At 40.7% G+C, this 27,850-nt stretch overlaps 1 protein-coding gene across 11 annotated transcripts in view; it reads right to left on the bottom strand.

Annotated features, from left to right (window-relative positions):
- Positions 1 to 27,850, bottom strand: part of NTNG1 (netrin G1) — a 210,175-nt gene that overhangs the window by 7,328 nt on the left and 174,997 nt on the right. For 3 of the 11 annotated variants that reach the window (XM_081865938.1, XM_081865943.1, XM_081865941.1), the window contains 2 exons: positions 22,956 to 23,123; positions 17,762 to 17,899 (listed from right to left, as the gene is read on the bottom strand). The exons of 3 other annotated variants lie outside the window; for them this stretch is intronic. In XM_081865938.1, coding sequence (XP_081722064.1) covers positions 17,762 to 17,899; positions 22,956 to 23,123 — 306 coding nt within the window. The remainder of the gene's footprint in view (positions 1 to 17,761; positions 17,900 to 22,955; positions 23,124 to 27,850) is intronic. 5 more of the 11 variants (XM_081865945.1, XM_081865946.1, XM_081865947.1 and 2 more) reach the window with 3 other exon arrangements.

The following is a 27,850-nucleotide window of genomic DNA, read 5'->3' as shown; positions in this document are numbered from 1 at the left end:
CAGCCATTTCTTCCACTTGGTGGCTGATTAATGCTGAAGCAGCTGAGAAAAGGTGGCATTTGAGACTGACCCAAAGTGTTAAGACTGAAGGGAAAGGAGCCACTCAAGGCAGACACCCTATAATCATTATAGCATAATGGACGACCCTATTAAAGACTACGAGAGTCAGTATACTATATTTAGGTGCTGCTGATTGCAGGCTTTTCATGTTTCTTAACATTTCACCTAAGGTTTCCCCAGCCCAGATTTTGAATGAAGTCACGATTCCAGCAATATGGACTGGAAAATGAATGTAACAGCTTTTGACCTCTGGTACAGCAGTAGATCTTCTAAAAAGTGACACTCATTCAGTGGATTAGTATATATATACTAACATTATATCATTTTTCCTATTTTTACAATGTGAAATCATGTGAAAGAAAGCTGTATGCTGCTATGAAAAACAACCACTTACTCCAACGCTATGGAAAGAATGAATAATTATAACATGAAGACTAGGTTGAAAAAGAAATATTCCCCCCCATGAGACAAAAAAGTGAAAGTAATGGTCTTTGAGAAGGTGAAGCAATTAATTACATATCAAGGGGGGTGGGGGTGCTTAAGAAAAATCAAGATCTGCCACAGAGCTGGAGATGGGTGCAACTGAAAGGTATTTGGTAGCCACCCACTTAATTTGAAATGAAGTTAGATTTAAAATAATAAAAACAAGTTAACAACATTGCCCAAAGGCAACTCATTGCTGAATAATAACTTGATCCTACATGTGTTTACTCAAAAGTAAATCTCAATGCATTCAGTGGTCTTATCCCCAAGTAAATATTCATAGGACTCTAGCCTGGGGCTATGCACACTTAATTTTGGAATAAGTCCGAGTGAATTAAATCAGATTATTTTCAAAGCATCACACTTAATGACCTTCTGTAAATATTTATTTGAACTTATACTAGATCTCTAGAGAATGAGGGTTTTTTTTTAAAAAAAAACCAAAAATCTTACAGGTGTTGGCATAGCAAGTTGTTTTAAGCCAGTTTCTGATCAGGATCCACCGGCTTCTGAAGAGTAGGGAAGTGGTGCCATGTTTGATGATGATGATGACCCAATTTTGAGCTAAACTATGGAATAGGATCAGGATTGCAGTAATTTATATAGACTCTGCTCCATGAAAATATGGGAAGCAGAAACTTATGTTTGGATTTTCTCATTCAGAATGTTTGCATATGGGCAATGTAAGTCACAATTTTGAAACCTCAACACTTCCTAATATGTTGAAGGAAGGAAGGAAGGAAGGAAGGAAGGAAGGAAGGAAGGGTGGGTCTTTTGAGACCAGGGGTATAGAGAAATAGACTTGAAACTATTCTGTATCTCCTATGCTCAAAAATGTTATGAAATCATACAATCGGTTCCAGAGGTGTGCAACAGTAGAAATGCAGCTACCAAGGACTTTGAAATAACAGGAAAGGTAAAAAGAGTAAAGGAACAACATCCAGCACTGCACAAAAGAATAAGTGGGCACTCTCTCCAGACAGAGATAATAATCTCACATCATAGAGTCGTTTTGACAGGCCTGATAGAGGATAACAAGAGATTGCTTTCTAAAACGGACAAAATTGAAAATAAATCCAGGATTAGGCATTTTAGAATTACTGTTGTCCCAGAGGGGATGGAGCCCTCCAGTTGTTCTTAGGCATGGGGAGGCACGGTTAACTAAGCTTGTGCAGTTGTCTGATTTAGATCAAGTGCTTTCAGGAAGAAGATTCTTAAGGGTGGGAAGGAATCCTCAGCTCCAGCCATGCCATAAATCCTTTTGATTGTCTTTGGATACCAGTTCATAATACAGTCCTCAAAGCTGCTGGAGTCCCCTGAGGGGTACAATCGGTTGGTGAAGACTAGGGAAAGCTGTAAATGTGATAATGAAGTTCAAAAGCATGAGGCTGGTAATGAAAGGCCAAAGGAACTGTGTGCATATAGCTTAGAGATAAGAAAATGAAGGGAACATAGTAGTATTCAAATGCGATAAAAGACTCCCACAGTGAAGGAGAGCAAATGTTTTCCTGTTCAGCTTTAGGTTGGACATTACATATATCTATATATGAAAATCTGTACCAAGTATGCAGTAACAGTCCGCATGAAAATGTAGATTCTTCTTCCCCGAAGGTACTGACAACCTAATTTTTTTTGATGGAGGAAAGCCACATGTCATAACACAGAGCCTTGGGCAGCCTTAAGAGAGTCAGGAGTATGCAACCAGACCAGAAGATGAAGTCTTTCTAGTAGGAACGGCTGTGGTTTGGAGTGCCTGGTATGTTTGAAAGGGAGAAATGAATCTTATATGCCTCTCTTATCGCTTTATCATCACCATCATCATCATCATCATCATCATCATCATCATCATCATTAATTCTGTTGGGAGCCACCCAGAGTAGCTGCGGAAACCCAGCCAGATGGACAGGGTATTAATAATAATACTAATAATACTAATAATACTAATAATACTAATAATAATAAAAATAAAAATAAAAATAAAAATATTAATTTTATGGTTTCACTCAAAATTCCCTTCTGGTTTCCATCTGCCCACCCCACTGCATCTACTCTTCAGGAGCCCCACCCACCAACTCCCTGCCCCGAGAACACACTCCTCCTTTCCTACCCCGGGCACCAGAGGTTGACATGGTTGGGCACTTGCCTCCGGTTTTTGAAGGGCCTATTGCCAGCACTACTTAGCTCATTCTCTGGGTCCCACTTGACACTGCAGTGCAGGAATTGCAGCTAAAGAATCCCTGACAGATAGCCATCCCACATATGTTTTAAAAAGAACCTCCAAGGAAGTAGATTCTACACTCTCCAAGGTAGTCTGTTCCACTGCCAGCTGCCAGCTCTTGCTGTCAGAAAGTCCTTCTGATGTTTAGTTAGAATCTCATTTCCTGCAATTTTAATCCATTGGTTTGGGTCCCTCAGGAGCAGGAGAAAAGAAGCTTGCTCCATCTTCTATGTGACAGCCCTTCATGTATATTTTAAGATGGCTATGAAATCACCTCTCAGACTTCTCTTTACCAGGTTACACATACCCAACTGTGAGGTGATTGACAGGTGAGAGGCCTTGTTCACCTCTCGGACTTGTCCTGCTGGACAAATCCAGTTCTCCACCTTTGATATAGTGGATGTAATTTGGTTATGATGCTATAAAGATATATGACCAAATGATGATCACTGAAGGCAACTAATGTCAGTTAAAGCAAGTGAGGGCAATGACAATATGTATATTTCTCAAGGACTGTAAAGTGTGTGTGTGTGTAGAAAATTCTGAAATGGATTCAAAACTAGATAAAACAATAGACTTTCGAAGAAAGCTTTTGTTCTCATCAGTATTCATTTCCCAAGAATTCAGTTAGTGAGGTGGTTTCTTTCAACAAGTCTCATAAGCAGGTTTCGGGCTTGTGAAAAATGTGAAATCTATCTCACAGTTATCCATAAAATGGCTGTTCTGCCACCTTCATTTCAGGATCAGCTCTCAGTAAGCTGCCTCCATAGTATGTGAATATTAAATATTGCCTTGTGTATGCAACTTGGGTGCACTGTTTACTACAGAAGAGGAAAAAAAGCATTCAGTACACAGTATAAACCATCACAGTTGGCAATGAGAGTTTAAGGGGACCTTTGGAAAATACGTTGGACTCTGGATTATAACTAACTATACAATTCCCCATCTTCTGAATTATTAAAAAGCGTGCAGATGATACTGGAGCACAGCTCTTTTTATGGAAATCATACATTGGGATGTGACTAGAGGGTTACTGAGCGATACGGTGGGTTTCCGTACAGACTCTTGTCTAATACCACATTTGAAAATTGTATGCTTGACTTAGAAGGGAAATTTGTTCTGGCTGAGCTATATATGTACACTCCAGTTTTTTGTCAGGGAAGAAAAATACTGCCCTACACATTTTAATAAGTAGATTAGAATGGATCCAAAGAGGTAAGTCAAGTCTGTTATGTAAATTTTTGTGCGAGATACCCGCTGTGCATAGCAAAATGCTTATGGAAATGCTTTGAAAAGAATTATTCTACATTTGGGTAGCTAAAAGAGAATCCTTTGGATTTGGATTTCCTCACAATGAGAAAGATATTAGATTTCTGTCTGGATTATCCATGCCAATTAAAAACTTTAATTACTGCTTCACTTTAGTGTTGTGCATGGGGGGGGTGGCACTAGAAGCTGGTCCTATTTTTAATATTGCTTTGGCTTTGAACAAAATGACAATTTATTGTTTTGACAATTTGTGCAAATTCCATTTTAGATGTCCCTCTCCCCCTATGGTAAATCACACAAGTTGGGATTTTACTTGATATATTGACAAGAGCTGAATAGTAGCAAAGAGGCCATGTTTCCACATTATGGCTTGAAATTGAATAGGTTATCAATTAATTTAAATGCTATGTTTTCTGGGGGGGAACCTAACTAACAGCAGTAGAACACCAGTTACAAAAGCAGAACGTGGCACAAATGAAAAATTAAGTGAAGGAAAAAATAAATAAATATCCAGTTTATAATTGTTGTTTTATGATCTCCATATTATATATATATTTTGTCATGCACTGCTCTGGGTTTGAAGGGAGGAATATAAATTTAATAAATACATTTCATGAATAAATGAATGGATAAGAATATGGCAGAGCCACATGTGCAATATCTTTATATCTGGCTGTAACCCTTGCTTCCAGCTAGGAGGAAAGGACTGCATTCTTGGCCTTCTCCATAGGGAACAGGGATTCCAAATGTGGTTATGGTGATATAGGCAGAAGGCCTTGTGAAATACATCCTGTGTTGCTCTACTTGCGGATGAATGCAAGTTTAGGGGGTGATCTCCACAGAACAAGATGTCACTTTTCAAACCCTCAAATTTGTATGGAGATGGAAGCAAGGCTTGGATTGACAAACTCCGAATAATTATCTGTGGAGGTTGCAAAGTAGAGTAAAATTATAATATTACTTTTATGAACCAAGCTAACAGGTGGGGGAGGGGGAAATCAGGATTTATATTAGTTATGAGGCACATACCCCCTATTTGCTTTATGTGTGGAAAAAGGCAGATTATTTATTGCTACGTCACTGTGCCAGCACTGTAAAATATAAGGTGAAAATAAATAATCTCTCTATTGGAATGCCTCCCACTCATACCTCTTTAAATTATGATATGGTATTTAAGATTTATACATTTTCTTATCAGCGAAGACTTTTAAATAAGAAGCAAAATGTTCACAATATTTTCTCTTTTAAAATACCTTTAGTAATGTAAACTAAACAGCACTCTTCTGTCTTTTCTGGTAATTATGGAAAAGTATAAGGTTCATATCTTTTTGAATACACATAGTATTTAAACTTTGAATCTACCTTAGGTGAAGCAAGAAATGAAGTTAAATATCTCTAATCAGTGCTATTTTCTAGGAAAATAGGTACCAGAACTCACCATGAACACTTCCCTTGTTCTCATATAATGGCAATGGCCCACCTGACAGGTGCCGGAACTGAATTATGGCTGGAAAAAAATGCCCTGGTTCTAACACAGTGAAGTTGCTCAAGGCTCTCAAATGATGGCTAGAACTTTAAACACTTTTCAAAGACAACTAAGGAAACAGAGAAGCCTGCTTCTTCTCAGTATCTGTACTATAATCTACAAAGGGAATTGTTTTTATGGCTCTAGTGGTGATGAAGAAGCCTCTTTCAGTAATGACCCCAGCTGCCTTTCTGTTGCACAGCAGTTTGACATTTTGAAGAGCCTGCAGCTGCCACTGGTGGAAATGGCAGGTCAGATTATCCAAGGCAAGAAGGGGAAAGGGAGTAAGATGCGTAGGAAAGCAAGACTGGGAATAGAAGTGCTGGAAGAGAACAGATGGGTGGAACAGGGGGGTGGGGAGAGTGCTGTTGTGTTCAGGCCCTGTGTTTGTGGGCTTCCCCCAGGCATCTGGTTGGCCGCTGTGAGAACATAATGCAGGGTTAGATGGGTCATTGGGCTGAACCAGAAGGATCTTCTTAGTTTATCATGTGTTTGAGAAGCATATTGGAAAAGACCAGGTTGGTAAATACAGCAAGGAATTGTCAGGAGGAAAGGAACCTGAAAGTTACATAAAACTTTATATTACAGGCATGCAGCTAAACATTTAGTGAGTTATTTTGAATTTCTTAAAAGTTTAAATATACTGCATGGTGATAAGCTTAACATCAGCATATCATGTATAATAGCTAGCTTGTTTAAAGTGCTATAGGTATCTGAAAATTGTGAATGTGGACAAGGTACATTTTGGGGTGATGCTCTTTGACCTCGGGTCTGCAATTCTGGTATGTTTTTGTGCCAGTGAGACTAAGTTGTGTCCCTTGTATTGCTGCGTGAGAAAGCTGGATGATGAAGAAGAACATATTAAACTGGCACAGCTGCGTTGATGTTAGGCATGTCACAAGAGCACAAGCCTACATGTGTCTACTCAAAAGTAAGAGCCACTGAATTCAGTGTGACTTACTGAGTGTGTGTAGGATTGGAGCCCAATGCTTCTGTACTTGTGCCTGTTAAAGAGGTTTGTAAATCTCTTCTGCTGTTGATAGGTAGAAGTGGGTGACTGGGCTCAAAGATACTGACCCGTTTACATTATAATATTCAGCAGCTCCTGCCTTATTCTCCAAACCCGCTCTTATTGTGGTTGGGGAGGGCCACATATAGTGAAACTGTCTCTCCACAACTGCCTTGGAAATAAGAATTTTTTAAAAGACAGAAAAAAACCTAGACAATAACAACAGTTTAAGTTAAGCATCTTTTTCACTGAAAGAGGACTTCACCTTGTGACACCAAAATGGCTACTTTTCCAGATTTACCACAATGCAGCATCTCATTAACTGAGCACCCTGCTGAATAATTTCCTGCTGATATATAATGAGGATGCAGTGTGTGCTTCGGCTCAAAAGCTCCTTCAATGACCAAAAATTGTGTATTTCTAGATATGTATCGTCTGCCTGGGGACATGTAACTGGCTGACTGACCGAACCCAAAGGGTGCTCATCAATGGTTCCTCTTCAACCTGGAGAAGAGTGACTAGTGGGGTGCCACAGGGTTCTGTCTTGGGCCCGGTCTTATTCAACATCTTTATCAATGACTTGGATGATGGACTCAAGGGCATCCTGATCAAATTTGCAGATGACACCAAACTGGGAGGGGTGGCTAACACCCCAGAGGACAGGATCACACTTCAAAACGACCTTGACAGATTAGAGAACTGGGCCAAAACAAACAAGATGAATTTTAACAGGGAGAAATGTAAAGTATTGCACTTGGGCAAAAAAACTGAGAGGCACAAATACAAGATGGGTGACACCTGGCTTGAGAGCAGTACATGTGAAAAGGATCTAGGAGTCTTGGTTGACCACAAACTTGGCGAGCCAACAGTGTGACGCGGCAGCTAAAAAAGCCAATGCAATTCAGGGCTGCATCAATAGGAGTATAGCATCTAGATCAAGGGAAGTAATAGTGCCACTGTATTCTGCTCTGGTCAGACCTCACCTGGAGTACTGTGTCCAGTTCTGGGCACCACAGTTCAAGAAGGACACTGACAAACTGGAACGTGTCCAGAGGAGGGCAACCAAAATGGTCAAAGGCCTGGAAACGATGCCTTATGAGGAACGGCTAAGGGAGCTGGGCATGTTTAGCCTGGAGAAGATGAGGTTAAGGGGTGATATGATAGCAATGTTCAAATATATAAAAGGATGTCACATAGAGGAGGGAGAAAGGTTGTTTTCTGCTGCTCCAGAGAAGCAGACACGGAGCAATGGTTCCAAACTACAAGAAAGAAGATTCTACCTAAACATTAAGAAGAACTTCCTGACTGTAAGAGCTGTTCGACAGTGGAATTTGCTGCCAAGGAGTGTGGTGGAGTCTCCTTCTTTGGAGGTCTTTAAGGCTTGACAACCATATGTCAGGAGTGCTCTGATGGTGTTTCCTGCTTGGCAGGGGGTTGGACTCGATGGCCCTTGTGGTCTCTTCCAACTCTATGATTCTATGTCTGTGAACATGTTTGAGAGATTGCGTGTTCCTGTTTGTATTTGGAACGATCTGTCCGTAGCTCTCAAAAATGCAGTCCGTTGCTTCACACTTATGTAGCCCAATCCCATGCAATATTTACTGAGATGTAAGGCTTAAACTGTTCATAGCACTTAATTCCCGGCTAAATGCTAGTAGTAGAGCTGCCTTAATTTTTCTTTTTTGTTGCCAATGGTATTTCTTTGTTGCTGTTGAAATAGCCTGAACAGAGGCAAGTAAAGAGATTCAGACTGCAATCCTATATCCACTTACCTGGGAGGAAGTATATGTCATTAAACTGAATGGGACTCACTTCTAAGTAACAGTGTATGACACCGGTTTCCATGCTTACAGCTCATGTTTAGTTTTTTCTTTAGTATGGGATATGTTTTCTACTAAGCTCAGCATGCCCTGTCTGTAAAATCAGTAAAGACTGCTTACCGTTAGCAGCTGGTTCTTATCTGCACACCTGGCTGACTCCATCATCAGCCTCAGCTGGCTTCTGGGGTCAACGAGATTTACCACTGAATTTTATTTGAATTGGCCAATCATGGCCATTTGGGTGGGCGGGGCTCTGGCAATGGACCCAGGCTTCACTCTGGTCCACTGCCACAGCATTTAAACCAGCTGTGCTGGGAGCAGACAGCAGGCAGCATGAGACTGCTGCCCAGAGGTAAGTGGGTAGCACACATGTATCACCTTGTTGTGGTTGATGAGTCACCATATTCAGCCCCAGGGAGGAATTCCGCTGCCCCAAAATTGGGCCTGCCTTGGGGTTTTGTCTTCCTCATAGCAACTGTCACAACGTTTTGGTGGAAAGAGGCATTGGATTGGATCCTTAGCCAAGGGGGTGGGTCCCACACCCTTTCTCCACAATCAAAATTACAGGGTACCCCAGTAATGGAGTCCAGGGGGAAGGTTGTGTCCGAAGGCCCAGATAGGGGCCAGTGAGCCATAGAACATGGTGACCTGGTGGGTTTGCCCCATTTGATTTGCATCATTTGGTGGTGGTAGTAGGGAGAATCCTTTAGCACAGTATTCATGTTTGCTTTCTGATTGTGGCCCCGTTGTCATTTGGGTAGTATTGTGATATAGTATTTGGTAGTAGGTAGTAGACTTGTTGGGGGGTGGGGAAATAGCTGTCCACCTTAGGTGAAGTTGCTCTGCCACCAGACTTGCCACAAACTGGGGGGCTCCATCCATGGACATACCCCATATCTAGCAACATTTCCTTTTAATGATCTTGGCTTTAAAAAATGCAATGGAATTTAATAATAATGACTTTTTAAAAATAGTTCATATCTGCCCTTAATGCTAGGTTTATATATTGCTGGATTGTTGGGAATTCTTTTGTACCTGTTCTAAGTCAGTGATGAGCAAGCAGTTTATACAAAGCTTAATTTCACAACTCCTACTGAGGACAAACTTTTACAGTAATGTCTGCCCACCTGTCATTTCACAATACGAGCTGCCCATGCCTGCTTTTGCTTAAATGAGCAATGAATAATTCTTCTCAATAAACATTATAATTTCCCCTTCAATAGATTTGCAGTCCAACATAGCAATTGTTGTTTTAATCTTTCAAGCTGTTTTATTTCATGCACCTATTAGAAGCTCTGTCTCTTTCTGTTCTAAGCTCCCTTTGCATTTTCATTCCAAGCTACTTCTGATTGCCATATCTTGTATTGAAATATTTATTACCAAGCCATCAAGTATTAACCGCTTAAAAATTATACTTTCTGAAGAGAAGAAACAGGCTCCTTGTTTAACTTTTTATACATTCATTATTGTTTGCATGCTACAGAAGTGCCAATAACTCTCATGTGACTCTGCTGAAAAAGGAAGATGGCCTTTTCCTTGGATTGTAATCTTTGTACACTTGTGAGTGGGTATATCTAATATTTCACCATAATTTGAGCAAGTACCCTCATGGAGCTTCCTGGCTTAAACCTGAGTCACTGGCTGTGGGGATGGGATTGCAAGGATATGGATAAACAAACACATAATGAACATATGAACCTGCCATTTGTCTGAAAATTTTTATGTTAAAGGTCAAGACAGAATATTTTTTAAATGCAATAAATAAAATTTATTGGAGTAGCAGTGGAGGTCTGAAGCAGAAAGGGGGCTTTTCCTAGCCCTGCAGCCAAAAGTTATTTTAACTGGAGATGCTTGGGACCTTCAGCAAAGCTGAATGCCTCTCCTCCAGCAGTGAACTTCATCCAAACATTATGGGTTGCATCTAACGAAGTCATCCTGTTAGTTCAAGAACTCCCACCATGGGCTCCCTCTCTCTCCCCTCTAGATTTGGGGGTGGGTGGAAGGCGCACAGGGAGAGGGAGTCCTGATGTGCAGGAGGAAGTCTTTGTGCTAATGGGACAACTGCACTGGATACAACTGTATTTTTTAATTTGGGGAGAGGGCATAAAATCCCCTTCTGTTTCTGCTGAGACAATCTAGGGGAGTTGACAGCCTCCTAAGAAAAGGTCATACTTCACTGGGACCATTGTCTGAGACATCTACCTCAACAGATGTGAAAAATTATGCTTCTTTGCCTATACTGAAGTCTTACAGGTAACTGTTAGTTGCATTTCTAGTATGGTACTACATTCATGGCAACACATTATACTCTGACTGATGTAAGGCCAACATATGAGATTGTATGGAAATGAAGTGTTGTTTTTTTAAAGATCCATAAGAACAGCATTACTAGAGCAGACCAATGTATCTCCTGGCCAGAGTCAACTTATTGAACCAGCCCCTGGGACACATTTTGTTCTCCAATTGGCATGAAGCCCTCATATAATAACTCCACTAGATTGCCTTCACTTAAAAGATTTGATGGTAAATTCATAAGTGCAGCTTCAGGGCATCATCACATTTTTCCAACTTAGAGTGTTGCAACAAGTGTCAGACATGTTATAAAAGTTTCCTGTGTGGCTAAATTAGTGTTTATTTGCATTGCAACAACAGATCATAGTGAGAGCTGAACAAATGTGCCATTTAACTCACTACACTAAAGCAACTACTACACTTTATTGATATTATTTTGTCAAATGGAACCAAATTAAGTTTTTCTGTTTTGTTTGTTAGAATGAAATGTATTTAGGCCATCTTTATCAAAACAAAAAATTGTATTACAGATTATTGTTTAGAGCACAGTTTAGAAGTATGCAGGAATGTAATCTGGGATCTCTAAAAGATAATTTCTTTATATATTGGTGGTATGAATACAATAAATAATACTTAACACTTTATCTAAATGTTCTGCACATAAATGAGAATTTTCATAACAGGGCCATAGACGTTCAGTGTTTCATGCCTGCATCCCTAATTCAGTTTAGTTGGGATAAAAAATGCACAGTAGGGAAAGGATGTGATTTGTAACACCTCCAAATAATGAACTATTCCATTTTACAGGCAGAATGAAGTCACACGTGTTAGGGGGCAAATATTTTACAGTTTTATATCCCATTGAGGTCATATATGACCGCAAATGCGTAGAAAGGTTAAATACATGGTTATGAGTGAAGTAAAATTTCTAAGAGAACTGAGCTGATAACTCCTAGGCATCAAGTTCAATTCAGTCATTAATTCATTGAGTGGCTTTAGGTAAACCATTGTTTCTTAATCTTGACCATTGCCATGCAAGCCAGCTATCTCAGCACTTAATATTATGCAGAGTAGTCACCTGAACAGTGTTTTAATGTGCAACACTGGGAGACACTTGCCCCAAGTGAAACTTGCAAATAGCTCTGCCTTCAGTGTTAATAAAACCACATCCTCTTCTTGTTCCAGGCTGGAGTCTGTGGGTATATTCCAGTCAGATGTGGTGTAATGCAATAAAGGCAGATAAGAGTCAGGACCATGGAGAGCTCCCCAAACTACAGGCTTAGGCCAGAAAGGAGACTCAGAGGCACTGGAGGTGTTTGGTGTTGACTGATGCTTTATACCAGGGATAGAGCACCTGTGGATCTCCAGGTGTCTTGGATTACAACTCCCACAAGCCCCAGCCAGCTTTTGCCAGGGGTGATGGAGTCATGGTCCAAAAATGTATGGAGGACTATAGGTTCCCACCCCTCCTTTATATAATCTGGCAAGGAGTCTTGACTTCCTGGAAGGGAGCCTTCTTGGAGGATAAGGCATCTGTGCCCTCTTATGCAGACATGCACTCCAACCGTTTTGGAAAAGCTTTTGTTCTTACTTGACTTAGGAGCATGGATGTGTGTGTGTGTGTGTGTGTGTGTGTGTCCCTGGGTTGCCAGCAGCTTTAGAGAAAAGTCATTTGGAAACTAGGAGGAAGAGCAAATGTGCCTCATCCAGAAACAGAGATAGAGGCCTCATTCTCACATTGGGCTTCACTTCCATGGAAGCTTCTACTGGGGTCACTGCTCTGGAAGCTGCCTCCTGAGAGGTTTAAGATTTAGCAATTCTGACTCTGATTTTCCCCATATTTCCTAGTCTCTGTTTGAAACATAGGGATATGTAATATTACAAATGAAAAACTCAAAAAACTGTTACATACACTACTGAAATGTGCAACAGATTCCCTCCAGGTGAAATGTTAAAGCAGGTGATGTGACACATCTTTCGAAGTTGTTTCTATCTACATATCAGAAAAAGAAATCCTCAGATGTGCAATGTCATTATTTATTTGTCTGCTCTTCTTTGTTAAGATAGTAGTGTAGAATCAACAGATAAAAACACGGTATAGGGTGTTGATTCTTTGGTATAAATCCTATATTCACACGGGTCATCTCTACTACCATAAGAAAGGACATTGCAATAGGGATACAGGGAATATGTAAAGCACCCTTGACATTTTTTAAAAAGAACTTACTAAAACTCTTTGCTTCCTTCAAAATTCCTTGGGATTTCTTCTGTGTAGGAACTTTCAAGTTGACCATAAAATGTTGCTGTAGGTAAGTTTGGTGGCAACCCTGGTCCCAGACCCTACCAGCTGTGCTTATTGAATGGACACTTTCATCCCCTGCCCCCGACTAACAGCAGGATAGCAGATAACACCCACTGTCAATTTTCGGTAACATCTTCCATCCATGCTGTCTATGGTTACAAATTTGCCTTGAACATTTCACATCAGTAAATCAGTAACAACTTTATATTGCAGAGGTCCATGGATGCATGTGATGAATTAGGTGTCCTGTGGCTTGTAATCTTAACATCAAATTAAAATAGTAAGTAAAATCTGTAGAATAAGATATTGCATGAACATTATTGGCCCTTGAGGCATAATATTAATAAATTAAATCAAATGGCAGCAGACATATACAAAGCAACTAGCCTAAACAGAATCCAGAATTCTGCAGATCTGGATGAGTTGTCAGATGCTGTAGCCCATGCAGTAGCTTACACAGAGACCTCCTGTTTTGCCAGGGTACACAGATGTTGTTATGCTGCACTGATACAGGAGGTCTCCTTGAAAGCATTTCTAACACCAGAAACCTCATAGGTATAATTGCATATAATAACATCTAGTTGAGCCTTGCAGAAGCAGATTGCCTATGCAGATGAGAACTTGGCCTACAGGGGAATGTGCTGGAGGGATAGTTCTTGGGCAGAACCAGAGCTCTGTAAGGTATGTTTTAGACATATCCGCAGCCACCAAGGAACCACTATGCATCCTATGCAATTGGCAGCTGTGTCTGAATGACCCAACCTTGTGAGCAGGGATATTTACTTAGATTCATGACAGAAGGCCAAATTTCAAATTGCATTAGGTTGATGTAACAGCAAGGACTCCTCTTCAACATGCATGTGCCTATTGTAAATACAGCTAGTGTTTGTAGGGTTCTCTAGGCAGGCCCATTCCCTTGACCATGACTTCACCCCAAAGGACCTTCCACACTATCCTTTGTTTCTGAGATCAGCCTCACTGTCATTTTGCATATCCATCAAAGTACATTGACCCCAGTTATTGCATTTTGCCTGCTAGTAACACATAATCTTGTTCCCCTCCCCTTTCCTCTTGCAAATTAGGTTCCACTTATTCATTTGGTGTCTCTCACCATTCCTTCTGCCCCAGGCACTTATTCATTTGGTGTCTCTCACCATTCCTTCTGCCCCAGGCAAAAACATACTACCAATCCAATTTACATGCTGTTTGCTTCATCAATTCTTCTTCCTTCAGCAGAAGAATGCATAGTAATAAATATCTATATATTTTTTTGCAATAAAACTGTACGTTTTGTTGATGTTAAGCTTTTGACTTTTATCCAAGTACTGATTTTCCAACATACTATTGTAAAATGTAACCTCTCCGTTGCACACTGTCTCTGAACTAAATATTTCATTACATATGTTTGTTAAGTTCATATGCATGCTTAGATGCAAGTGTGACTGAGGCCATGGGTCCTTATATTTCCTCATTCTCATTATTCATTGGACATAGCCATGCATCTCCATCTCTCTCTCTCTCTCTCTCTCTCTCTCTCTCTCTCTCTCTCACACACACACACACACACACACAGAGAGAGAGAGAGAGAGAGAGAGAGAGAGAGAGAGCACCACAGCTTGTAACACACACCTCACAGCAGACCCACTGCCCCCTCTCTTCCCCGTTTTTGGGTTCTGCCTTAAAAGAATACCCCCCCCCCCCAGTTCTGCATAACACCAGTTCTCTGGCTCTGTCTTCATTAACTTTGCCCGTGCTACACATATTCTACTCGTCGTCATTATGGCTTAGTTTCAGCTGAGACAAGGATTTTTATTGAGTGTATGCTTTGCATGCTCATGCAAGTAATCTTTCGGGAGTCTTTATAGCACATTAGAGAGATGTTGCTGCTGTTGCTGTTCTTGTAATTTTCTGTACTACTATAATAAATTTCCTTGAGAAATAAATGAAGTGAACATGAAAAGGAGCTGATTATAAAGTTTACAGAGTCCGGGATTGAAAAACAGGGAATCAGGCAGAAGACCTATAGGTAGCACAAGCTGACATCAAAACACTTCAAAATTCATGCTAATTTGAAGGCTAGTTCTTGGTGAAATATATATAATTTTTTTAAAATATATTTTATGGGAAAAACACCACCTCAGATTTTCTGGCCACTCATCTGTCTGTCTGTGAACCTCCTGTAGCCTCCTCTGAAACCCCTGGTCTGACTCTTGTCTTGGCTAAGTAAACTTTTTTGGAACAGGGGCTATAGCTTAACTCAATCCAAAGTGTTGATCAATTGAAAATGTCAGTGTGAATTTAATCAAATCAATAGCAGCTGTTTTTACATGCCAAGGTCCCAATCCGGTTGCAGTTTTGGGCAGCTATTAATGTGTAACAAATGGTGGACCTTGAAGGTGCTGATTTGCACCTTCTTTGAACTCTACTTACTGCTGGGGGTTTCAGGACAGATTACAGTATAAAAGCATAAATCAGAAACAGTACAACAGCAGCCTCTCAGTAACCTAAAAATATATCAAAATCTAACTGGATGTTACTGCACTGACAAATATTTAGATTCAAGACAAATGAGGTTTCACCTGGTGTTCCATAGGCATTGGGAACAGAACCAGTGTTATCAGGGGTTGTTGCTTACCATAACTTGAACCTCTACCAGCAGCTCATGTTGCATATTGATTTGCCTTTAGGCTAATGCTGTATGCAATACCCCCAACTTAATTGAACTCTGAGTAGCTAAAACTGCATTTGTTTACATTTGTCCCTTGCCATGGAATCCCCACTTTCCCTTCTGTCTCTGCTGTCTCCCACATTATCAAAATTTAGTATGTGATGCAGTCAAAGTCAAACACCTTTCCATGGGAGATATAGGCATACATGCAACTTTAGAGTTGGAGTAGTCTTCCATTATGTTTGATAAATGTATAATGAGTAGAAAGAAGGGACTTGCATTCTGAGGGATGGTGGTGTTCTGATATGAGAGGCAATTCAATGAAATCATTTGTTAGATCTTGTGGAACCTTCAGCAGTTGCACTAGGAGCAAGGATGTAGTATTAAGATAATCTCAAGAGATTTCCAAATGACATCTAGTCAAAACAATGTAATGCCCCTGCATTCAAAGCAAGCTACCAGGAAGAGCGCCAGAGGCTTGCAAGTTTACCTTTGCATATGTGCCAAACCTACAAAACTACCGAAGGACCCACCACTCCCCAAACTATTCTTGTACTTCACTAAGTACTTGAGACAGACAGAGGTAGCATGGGACAATTAATACTCTGCAGGAACCCACTTCCAGGTGTGGGAGGATGGAGGGACAGGATATTGATGCTAACTTGCCTAAAGGTTGCCCAACTCATGTAACCTTTAGTACACCATTGTAGATTTAGGATGCACCCTAACTTTAGAAGATGAAGGTGATTTTGCATGCTTGCTGGAAGATGAGGGGAAATGCACAGGGTGGAACTGGCAAATAGCCAATAAACAAGGCACAAATGAAAATACATTAGCATAAAGCACACAACATCAAGTAATGAACACATCAAATCAAAGCTTGTTCTTGATAATCCACTAATGGAGAGCTAGGCAAGATGCGTTTAATGAAATGTTTGCTCTGAATAGCTCACTCTGCTCCAGAGACTTCCACTGCAAGACTATAGAAGTTGATGAATTCTAATTGGATAATTGCATTTCACCTACCTGAAAATCCATTCTTGTTTCTACTTCTCAATTAAGCTCCTGTTTTTTTGCACCCACCCTGCACTGCAAATGCACCTTCAAGCACCAGGAAGGCTGCACTATATTGGCCCAGTGGCACAGTTAATATTTCCCATGCTCAACAGTGGGTGTGCCCCTTTGGCTCATATACTAGTCCCCTTCCCTCTTCTCTCCTACTTAAAAGTCCTTCCCCCTTTCCCTTTCCAGTATATACTGGCGTTAGCATTATTTCTACACTGAGGTTAACACTTAACCATAGTTAGTTTTAATGATGGTTTACAAACCTGCTTTAAAGCTCCAGTTTAAAGCTAACCATGGTTTGCATTATATTTGAAGAATACTATGTTTGTGACTTTGAAACATGTTACATCTGCATGGCTTGGTGAACCACTTGGTAAGCAGACCTTTACTTAGGAGCTTCTCTGTGTGGGCAACCTTGGGACACAATTTCATATGGTCCTTGGCCTAATTTCATGTGAATGACAAGGAGGAATCTGGAGAAAAGTGAAAGCTCTGTCCCTGCCAATATTAGGCTTGGGCTCCTCCCAGGCTTTGGTCACATCCATATACATTGAAAGCACAATTTTACCACTTTTAACAGTCATGGCTTCCCCCAAAGGATCCTGGGAACTGTAGTTCATTGAGGGTGCTGGGAATTGTGGCTCTGTGAGGTGTCCCCTTCTAATGCTTCTCAGCACCCTTAACAAATTACCATGACTTATGCCACATTCAATACGGTGTGTGACCTTTGTCAATGCCTTCCAATGGCTCCCATTCTGTTCAGTGTTTGCATGTGACACCCCCCCCCAAAGTAGATTACCCCCTCTCCCAAATGACTGCAAACCCCCAACAGGGGGAAAAGAAATTGCATAGCCAATTTGCTACCTTTTGAGTGCTTTCATTAAACTTCAGCTTGAAGGAGTTTTGAGACCTTGCAGAAAGGTTTCTCTTCTTTTTTTAAAAAAAAAGTGCTGAGGGACTGCACACATTGGCACAGAGAAGCGCAAGCAGCAAAGGGTGGGGGGAAGGGGGGAGGAGGAGGAGGAGGGCAGATGTAGGGCAGTTACTTACATTGACAACCCTGGTTGTGCCAGTTATATCCCCGCAGACACTTATCACACTTAGGCCCTGTTGCTCCCTGCTTACACTCACAAATTCCTCTTTCATTACAGCGATCATGGACTGAGCCAAAACGGCTACAGTTACATTCTGCAGAAACAAGACAACACATATGAACTTGGTACAGGGGTACAAGATTTAAAGTCATTCATTACTGATAGGGGAAACAGCGGCCAAGTTTAACCATAAAGGAAGATGGTTTGATAACGGCAGACTGCTGGAAAGTCCACTTGCTCATTGGTTTAGAACAGGGTTTCCCAAACTTGGGTCTTCAGCTGTTTTTTTGGACTACAATTCCCATCATCCCTGACCGCTGATCCTGTTAGCTAGGGATGATGGGAGTTGTAGTCCAAAAATAGCTGGCGATCCAAGTTTGGGAAGCACTGAGAGTATCAGTGTTCCACTAATGCAAAGGGATCCATAACTGAGTCATATCCCCAATCCAAGGTGGATCCCAGCAATGACTCCATTACAACACACCACAAAATTCTTTGTTGTTGTTGTTTACTTTAAAAAAAGAAAATGACAAAGGAGAAGTGAGAAAGATATGATAAAAAGATTGAAAGTGGGTCCTGTGTTGCAGTTTTTGATTAAAGGTGGGTCCCTGCTTGAACTACTGAAGACTACTGCTATACATTTAGGGTGGTATTCAGGTAAGCAGTTCTACTAGTGTAATTGACTTTTGCTGTGCAATGAAACTTTGCTCCCTCCATTTATCCTGAGGCTTTCTGAGGTCTTCCCCAGCTCTCCAGAAGGATCTCAGCATGTCCTTTGCATGCAGAGGGTCCTAAATTCAATCCCTGGCCTCTCTAGGTAGAGCTAGGAGAGACCTTCTGCCTTGAAATGCCAGAGAGCCACTACCAGGCAGTAAGCAAGTTGGACTAGGGTAACTGTCTGGCTTCCTAGATTCCAAAAGTACTTGAATTAGCAGAACCGTTTAGTTGGGATACCACCCTTAATGGTACATTTCCATAGTGGTATGAGCAGAAAATTAGCAGAAATAAAGCGAAGAATGAATTCCTCAGAAGTAACTAACGGTGACAGCGCTTACAACTTGTTCTTCGCGTTTTTATATCATTTTAATGAATGTTAAGACAGCTTGCTATTTCAGGAAACATCAATAGACCATCAAGTTAAAGCTCGCTTTAAATTATTAAAATAGGTAAGACTCCACACTTGATGCTGAATATTTTCTAAATGGCAACATAAATGCACTTTACTAATTTCCAAGGCAGTCTTCCTTTATGTTTATGGGCATCAGCTTAATTTATTCATGGCATTTTAGTGATTGGAGTTTACAGGCTGTATTTTTTTTATCCTGCAATGTTAGTACACCTTTTAAGTTATGCCACAATATCCTACTTGAGAGAACTCAATGGGCATCAGATGAATGAGAGTGTCCCAGAGCCTTGGCCAATAATAACTTAAACCTAAGCCTGTCATTTTTGTTACCGCATTGAATGTAAAAACTTACAGATGTGAAATGCACAAACTTTGACCATATGAATTTTTGTGATAAGGTGTCTCTTATAAAAACCACTGGATCAGTTTTATTGAACCTATTTTGTTTTCATATTTTATTTCTAGGAAATGTATGTTTTCATCTCGCACCCCTATTTGTTCTAAATCTCTGGAGTGCTTTGTTGCAGGGAGGGTGGGGGTGCTGCTGTAATAATGGCAGGCCAGATTACCACTGACACTCCCCCAAGTAGGCTGCTGGCAAGTCTATACATGCAGTGCAGTCACACTCTGTTCATTCCCCCCCCCTTCCTGGTTAGCAACTGGGGAGTCAGATTTGGCCCGGGGCTGCAGTGTATATATGCTGGGGGTGTTTAAGCAGAGGCTGGTTGCTGCCTCTGATTAGATGCCCAACTAGGTATCTTCCAATTGTATGATTCTCTTGCAAATCATTATTTTTCATATATAAAAAAATCAGGTTGTCAATGTCTGGAATACTATGTGATTTGCATCTTTCCTGTATATCCTTGCCTTGTTTATCTTGATGTTTGCACTTCTGGTAGTTCCTTGAGGATCTGATTTTGACTGCAGATACACTTGTGTAGATAGAATTGAGACTTCAAGTTAATAATAACTTTCCCAACACCCCTGATATCTGCTATCAAATGCAAAGAGTGCGAGTATTTCTTTTTGAATTTAGAGACCATGCTGGGTGAACAGCTCTATTTTTTCTTTTAATCATTCCATTTAGATTTGTTCCCTGGGATTTCATTATGAATCCTTGAGATCAGAAATGACAAAACAGGAGGGGGAAACTGAGAATATTTTAACACTGCAAATAGAAATGGGGGGTGGGGGAGGAGAAGCTTAAGGGGGAAATGTTTTGAGTAGCAAATATTGCATCTATTGCTCAGGATTTCAATTCCTACAAATTACAAATGGCATTTCCAAAGGAACGTAGGCATTTCCAAAGGAACGTAGGTGGTGGTTTGGAAAAATGTGCCAATTGAAATAATGATAATCCTGTCAGTTGGTTATCTGCAATACATTAACAAAGTTACTGAGAATTTTGCTCTTGGCAAAGGCATCCAACCATGTGGTATGTCACAGGAGAAAAAAGGGACAATTCCGAATGAAATTGATAGTCAGAACTTACTTTTAAATGGCTTCAGAACCAAGGTTGTCAGAGGTGGATAAATGTATTTAAAGTCAGATGTTTACATGGAAATAAGAGCTGATTGGCCTTTACCTCGTTTAACAAATGGAGGGAGAAATTCTGTCATTGCCAAAGTCAACAAAAGTTTGGCATTGACTTAAATGGTGCTAGTATTTCACCTTGGATTCAGCTACATTGGCAAAGAAAGAGCATTTTATATGCGTTATATTCTAACACTGTGACACCAGATGGCGATGTGGAGTCAACCCGATTTCTCACACTAAGTTTATAACACATTTAACTGAAACACTTCTTTGACTTGTCTAGATCCAGCCCCAGGCAGATTTCACTCGTGCAAAGTGAGTTATGTGCCAAGGAAGTATTAAGGACTGGACATGCTGCCCACATATGCAGCATGGCTGATCATTCCTGAACTGTCAAATGAGGCATCTTAGTGTGACACAAGATACCTTCCTGTTCAGCACAAGAAATCAATCACACAACTAATTGCTCCTATGCACCTTCAAATGCTGCTTGCACATTTTGCTGTTCTGGCTTTGCAGAGAAACGCAAACCAAATTATCTGTGCTGAGGCTGCCCACTGCATCTCCATATAAATTACTGTTCTGGGGTTGCCCCTTTGCAGCCAGGAGGTACCCCCCCGAACATTAACCTACACACCGCTGCAGCCAGTCATTGTGATATGGCAACAGGAAAGTGTGAACACAATTGGGGGGGGGACAACGCTGTGGCTATAAATCTGTTGCAACCTGTTTCATACTAATGCTCTCCTCATGAATGCAAACATGCACATAGATAGGATCAGGATCATGAATCTTCTGTACACAACTGTAAGTGCAGAAGCCAATGAGAAAATGTTAAATACAATTGCTCGACGCGCCTAATCAGAATGCAAAAACCCAGGTACCACTGGAACCTAAAAAAATTTGCTTCTGATGCTTAGGTTGCTGAAGACAGTAAGGAGAAAGTTTCTCCATCATCGAAGGGTGCTGATTTTTGTGGGAGCTGGGCCAACATCTCCATATGTTTAAGAAAGGGGCCCTAAGCTATGATTTCCAGATAGAGTCCTGGCATTTCTCAGTGAACCACTGTCTGGAAGACCAGGGTCCTGCCAGTGGTGCACTCAAGTTTCTATCTCTCCTTCCTTCCAAGCTGGCTTTTTCCAAGTCCAGCCAGTTCTTTAGCTATACAAATAGTTAGGTTCCCTGCTGGCCTTGATCCAAAACTCTTACATAGGCAATTGGTTGTTGTCCTGCTTCAGAGAGTTGCTCTAAATGAGCCCACTCAGACTCCACTAGCTGGGGTACTTGGTGCCCTTTTCTCCTGCCCGTTTCCAGTTCAAAAGGAGGAAGCTATGAGGTAATTTCCTCACAGATCTCTGAAGCTAGGCACATACCTCTGATATCAGAAAGATAATTCCTTGTCTCTATCAAGCGCTAATTAGCAGATGATGCTCTGTTTAAAAGACCTGTGCTTGTCGGATGTGTTAATTGTATTGAGCAGGGCAGTATGAGCGGCTGTCTTGTTACTTGTCATACACACGTAGTTAGGATTAGTGCAGCATAATTAAGTTAAAAGGAATCAATCTTTTCGTTTCACTTAGCACCAAATGACTTTAAAAGGGATGTGAGCATTATATTGTATGTCCATGCATGTTTCTGTGTGCTGTGTGCATGAGAGCAAAATAAGTTGTGATTGACACCTCACCCTACCATGATTATTTAAAAAATTTAGATTAATGTGGATCTGTTGTATTTTTATTGCACAAAATATACTTTAAATTGCTAAAATAAAAAAAATCTCTCTGTATAAATGATAGAAGGCATTGTGGTAGATAGAGGAAATTCTAATCCAAGCACAAAAGTTTGTTTGTTTAAGTAATACAATACAGGGGTCTCAGAGGTGCAATTAAAAAACAACATAGAACCTCCTCAGCAGATCATGGTTTTAAGACAATTTGGTAGCTAATGACCATAGAGTGAGGCTATATTTATGATAAATGTTGATCTGGGAAATTGACAATGATGCTCCCTAAACAATGTCTGAAGGAAATGGTTGTTGCTGTAGTGTAACATTTTTTTTTTTTTGAGACTATGCAGTATATTGTACTTGACTAATGATGTTCTATTTGAAGAAAGGAATTGGCAAACAAGTACCATCTATAGTTTATGTGCACAGAATCGTGCATTGGCAAGGAGCTGGAGTTGATGGCTGATTAGGAAAACACATTTAACTTCATGACCTTATGGCAGTCTTGCAGAATTTGTAACCCAACAAAGCATGACAGCCTACTATGGACAAAAATGGGGGATAACAAAGTAAAAAACAGTATCAATAGCAACAATTATAATAATGCTGTGCTGCAAAAATAATAAAAATAGGGCTATCAATCCCCTGGCAGCCTACAATACAGAACTGGTAGGCTGAATTTGGTTTGGTCAGTGCAATTTATGAACTGTATTCGGGTCTAAAGGGCAGAGAACGAAACGCCAGAATTAGAATGAAACTGACCTATGCATACATTTTCATCGTCCAGTTTTGCTGCAGCATTTCTGTAGTAGCCCAGCCTGCACAACTCACAGTGCTGCCCTCTAGTGTTGTGTTTACAGCTCACACAAATGAATGCACTGAGCAGATCGATGTAACTGCACCGGTTGGAGTGGCCGAAGCATTCACAGTCTTGCAAGGAAGAACAAAAATGTACACAAAGGGTATTCTGCAGCAGTTATAGCAATTCACATGCTCTTTTTTAAAAAATAAATGAAGCATGAATAGATTATGAATGAACAGCAGCACAACATGTTAATTAACGTTACAGTAGCGTACATGGACAACCACAGATGTCTGACTGTATGAAGGTGGTATCTCTTTTCAGGCAGGTTAGAATGATTAGACATCCATTACATAGCACTGAGAGTAGTATTATAATCTGTAGGTCTAATGGAGCAGAAGCATTTGCAGCTGTAAACCTTTCATGGGTTTTGTGGGATGGCTTTTGCTCAATGTGCCATCATAGCCTCCTTTAAAAAAATAAATAAATAAATACAAAAACCCTGGTGATTTTGCCAGAAGCTGAATGCGTTATTGAGAATTTCTCATGATACATGTTGAAGGCTAAATGCACTTTTTTGGGTGGATAGGCTTGCCCTCCCCCTGAAGGACCACATTTGCAGCTTTGCTGTGCTAATTAGTCCACCTTTGCCTCTGGTGGCCCATGTGGCCTCCACAAGTTGGAGTGCCCTCTGCCGCAGCTGACACATTTCAGCTATGACCCCTTCTGACAGACATTGCCTAGTCCTAGTAATCCATTCTCTTGTAACCTCTTGGTTAGATTGCTTTGTGGCATTTTATATGAGGCGGTCTTTGATGGTCTTTAGTTAGTTCAAAATACAGTTACTAAAATGATGAGAATGGGCGTTGGGTTCATAGCTCATCAGTGCTTAAATAGCTGCACTGGCTCCCAATCAATTTCCAGTTCAGTTAAAAGGAGTAGTGAATTGAGCCATGCATGACTTAAGTCTCGGGTACCTGAAGCTCACCTGACTCTACTTCAGCCTGCACATACATTAAGGTAGTTTTCAGAGACTTTCCCTTAGGTATTCCACCATCTGAGGTGAGAAGGGTCTTTTTGGTGGTGATGCACCAGTTATGGAATGTTCTCCTTGGGGAGATTTATTGGGCACTGACTCTGCTATCTTTCTGGCAATAGATGAAATCAATTTCATTTCCCCAGGCCTTTAAAACCATATTCATCCCTGGAGAATCTGATTTTATGCTATGCTTATATGAATTTTTAATTGTTTTTAGTTTTTTATTGTTTCTATTTTGTTTATATACGTTGTCTATCTGCCCTGGAGAATTCTTAGAAGGATGAGATAGAAATCCTTAAATAAATAAAACAAACATGTGTGGTATAAGTGGCGTTGCCACTTGGAATGTGAATGACTTTTATTTCCACCTTAATGTGTGGTGCCTCCCATCACATGTTCACTGACTGTTCCCCTCAAAATGCCCACCATGAATCGGGATGAATGGAACTGGGGGGATACTGATTGAAGATGTTTGACAGCTAAAGAAGGAAGTGGATGCTTGATGTACATGCAACTGCCTGTTTTGGTAAACCTTGTGCCCTGGAGTATCATGGAGACTTATTTCCTTCAATAGACCAGGTTCCGGGTGCATGAAAGTAAAAATTCAACATGTGAACTAACTCTTTAGCTATGGAGAAGTCAAGGAAAACGCAAGATAGAAATCTGTCACTGGGACAAGGCATTCAAATGACAGGTATCACCTCTTGCTGATAGAAAAATGTAGCCCAATGCCTTCATATTTATGTCTCTGCTGCGTTGGACCAAAATCTTATGCTTGCTAGTTACTAGCTGCAACATTTCCCTCTTTCTTGTTGGAGTATAGAATTCTGACAGCTCTGTGATAACTCCCATATTTTATTTCAAATTAAGTGTTAGTTAGAATTACCAGTCTACATTTAAATAGCTAGATGAAGCCATGCTCTTATCACACTATATTAGGCAAGAATGCTGCATTTGCACAGTCAGCTTATCACATGAAATGGCTATACAGACAATGCAAGAGAGTTGGAACTCTCTTATTAAGTGCTTATGGGGAAGAGCAAAAGCTCAGTGATAGCTTTGTGTGCAGAAGATCCCAGGTTCAGTTCCTGCCATCTCCAGGTAGGGCTGGGAGAGAACCCTGTCTGAAGTTGAGGCACTCCAGCCAGTCAGCGAAGGCAAGACTGAACTCATTGGGCTAATGGTTTGACTTGGTTTATGGCAGCTTCCTAGGCATTTTACCAGTGGTGGCAGGCATATCAAGCAACGTGCTCATCACTGGGTTAGCAGCTGATTCACCTGACTGAATGACCATGGCCATCTTGGAGAGAACTTCTGGATATTGATCCTAATCAAGATGGGAGACTTGTAACAGTGAAGGGGGAAAAACGGCATGGAACAGAACCCAAGGCAACTTTCCCCAACCACATTAGCCTGGAACTTCCTGGAAGAAGAAAAAAGTTTTTCATCAATTATTCAATTTCTTAATTGAAGCTTTATAAAGAAGAGCTGTCCTTCCAGTTATGCTTTGAGCAGCTGTTGTCTTGAATTTTTTTATTTTATTTTTTTTAATACAGTGAGCCCCTGTTACCTATTGAGTCCTGTCTGATGACTATCCTCTCCTGGACACGGAATTAATGCATGTAATAAAGGCAGAGGAGTTTTCCATGACAGACCTCTTTCCCTTTGTGAATTTAAGAGAGTCATTTAGGAGGAAAACACTGGATTGTTAAGTACGAAGTCAATTGCTAATTAATGGCCGTGATCCTTGAAATGGCAAAGCTGCTCAGCAAATTATAATGTTGCCTCATGTTGCCTACTCTGCCTCTTTATTAGTGACTCTGACTTTTCAAGCACATGACTAAGAGTATTTTGGACGTGCTGAACAAGAATAAAGCCCTTCTGACGCACATTCACTTTCACTTCAGGTTGGCAGTATTGGTTTCTCTCACCACAAGAGGATCTTTCATGGGGAACCTCACCAACATAAAGTAGAGTTGTCTGCACATCAGGTTGGCCATGCCATGCACCTTTTACCTATCAAAGCCAGCCTTCACTTAAGCAAAAATGGCAATGCAGTCCTACAAGGACAGGCACTTTAGAACCCAGACACCGGACATATTCCTCTAACTACCAAATCAGAGCAGTATGGGTAGGACCTAGCAAAGCCAAAGGAAAGGGGCTCTTTTGACATTCAGGTAACATATGATGGAGAAATAAAGGAATACTGTGAATTGACAGCACAGGTCTCTCAGCCCTAAGGTTTCTAGCTAAAACAGGTAACATGTCCCTTTTAGAGTCCCAAAGCAAAATGTAAGTGAACAGGTGTTGTTTCTTTCTTCACTGTAAAGTTAAACATACCTGTGGAGCTGCAGTTATTGTCCAAGCTCTTAAAGAGATACATTGTCCAGAAAAGAATACACTTGCCCTATTTTAACCTCAAATTCCATGCACAATATACTTTCATGCTCATTTCTCCAATATCCATGGGATCTGGCTTTTGTTACAACAGAGCAATTTTCTGTCATTCTGGCATGATTCACACTAAAACCACACTGGCCAAACCCATTGGCCAAACTCTAAGGCCATATTGCAAATAATTTCCACCACTCTGCAAACCAACAACAATCTGTTGCATAATTTTAAATTGAGAGGTAGTTAAAAGTTGTTGTTTTCAAAGAGTAGGTACTAAAAAATTCCATAGTACTTGGAATATCTAAAATAGCATACCAGTCATTACAAGTGACAACCACCACTATACAACCTCTGTTACTATAAGGCATGAACAATGTGAATTCTTTTTTAAAAATGGAAGTGATGCTACCATTGTAACTGCATCACCAAAATAAACAGTTTGGGCACAATCTAGTCAATGCGAAGCATGAAACAAGTTCTATTGATTTCAGCCAGTTAGATTTACAGAGAAATCCTATGCATGTTTATTCAGAAGTAATTCCCATGTTCATTCAGAATTAATTCCCACTGTGTTCCTTGCTTATATTCCAGGCAAGCTTCCCACTGAAATGAATAGGACCTAAAAGTATTTTATGGCTGGATTGTGTCCTTTAGATACAAAGAACACGTCTTGAAATAATCAAGCTGTGCTTGGATGTAGACTGAGGGAAAAACAATCAAACTTCCTTTGTAATTGGTTGACATACAAATAACATTTACATAATTACAGCAAAAACAACAACAACATATATTGCGGGGAGAAAAGAATAGTTCCACTATGATAACCGGGCGGTGGGGGGTGGGTGTTACATTTAAATCAGGAACTGGAGATAGCGAAAATATCACAGCCCACCTCTATGGTTCTTAGCAGCTGACACCTTACAAAACCTGCTGTGCTAGGGCAGTAAGGTAAAAAGAAGAAGAGTAACTGACCCTCGGATGGTTAAGTCCAGCCAAAGGCAACTATGGGGTATGGTGCTCATCTCACTTCATGCTGAGGGAGACTGCATTTGGGTCATGTGGCCAGGATTACTAAATCGCTTCTGGTGCAACAGAACACCATCCCAGAAGCCAGAGTGCATGGAAATGCTGTTTACCTTTCCTTGCACTGGTGTGCTTTCAAACTGCTAGGTTGGCAGGAACTGGGACACAGAAACAGCAGCTCACCCCATTCCGCAGATTTAAACTGCTGACCTTCCGATCAGCAAGCCCAAGAGACTCAGTGGTTTAGACCACAGCACCACCTGCGTCCTTGCTAGGCCAGTAGCAGGTTAGGACCTCATTTTACTATTGTTCAAGAGAAGCTCCGGAACACCAGAGATGTGCCATGAAAGGGGCTTTGGGTGCAGTGAAGAGGGAGGCTGCCATAAACCACTTGAAATG

Source organism: Podarcis erhardii (genome assembly GCF_964252035.2).
Source record: "Podarcis erhardii genome assembly, chromosome: 6".
NCBI lineage: Eukaryota > Metazoa > Chordata > Lepidosauria > Squamata > Lacertidae > Podarcis > Podarcis erhardii.
The sequence above is the reverse complement of the archived record's forward strand: the minus strand, read 5'-3'. Positions and strand labels throughout refer to the sequence as shown.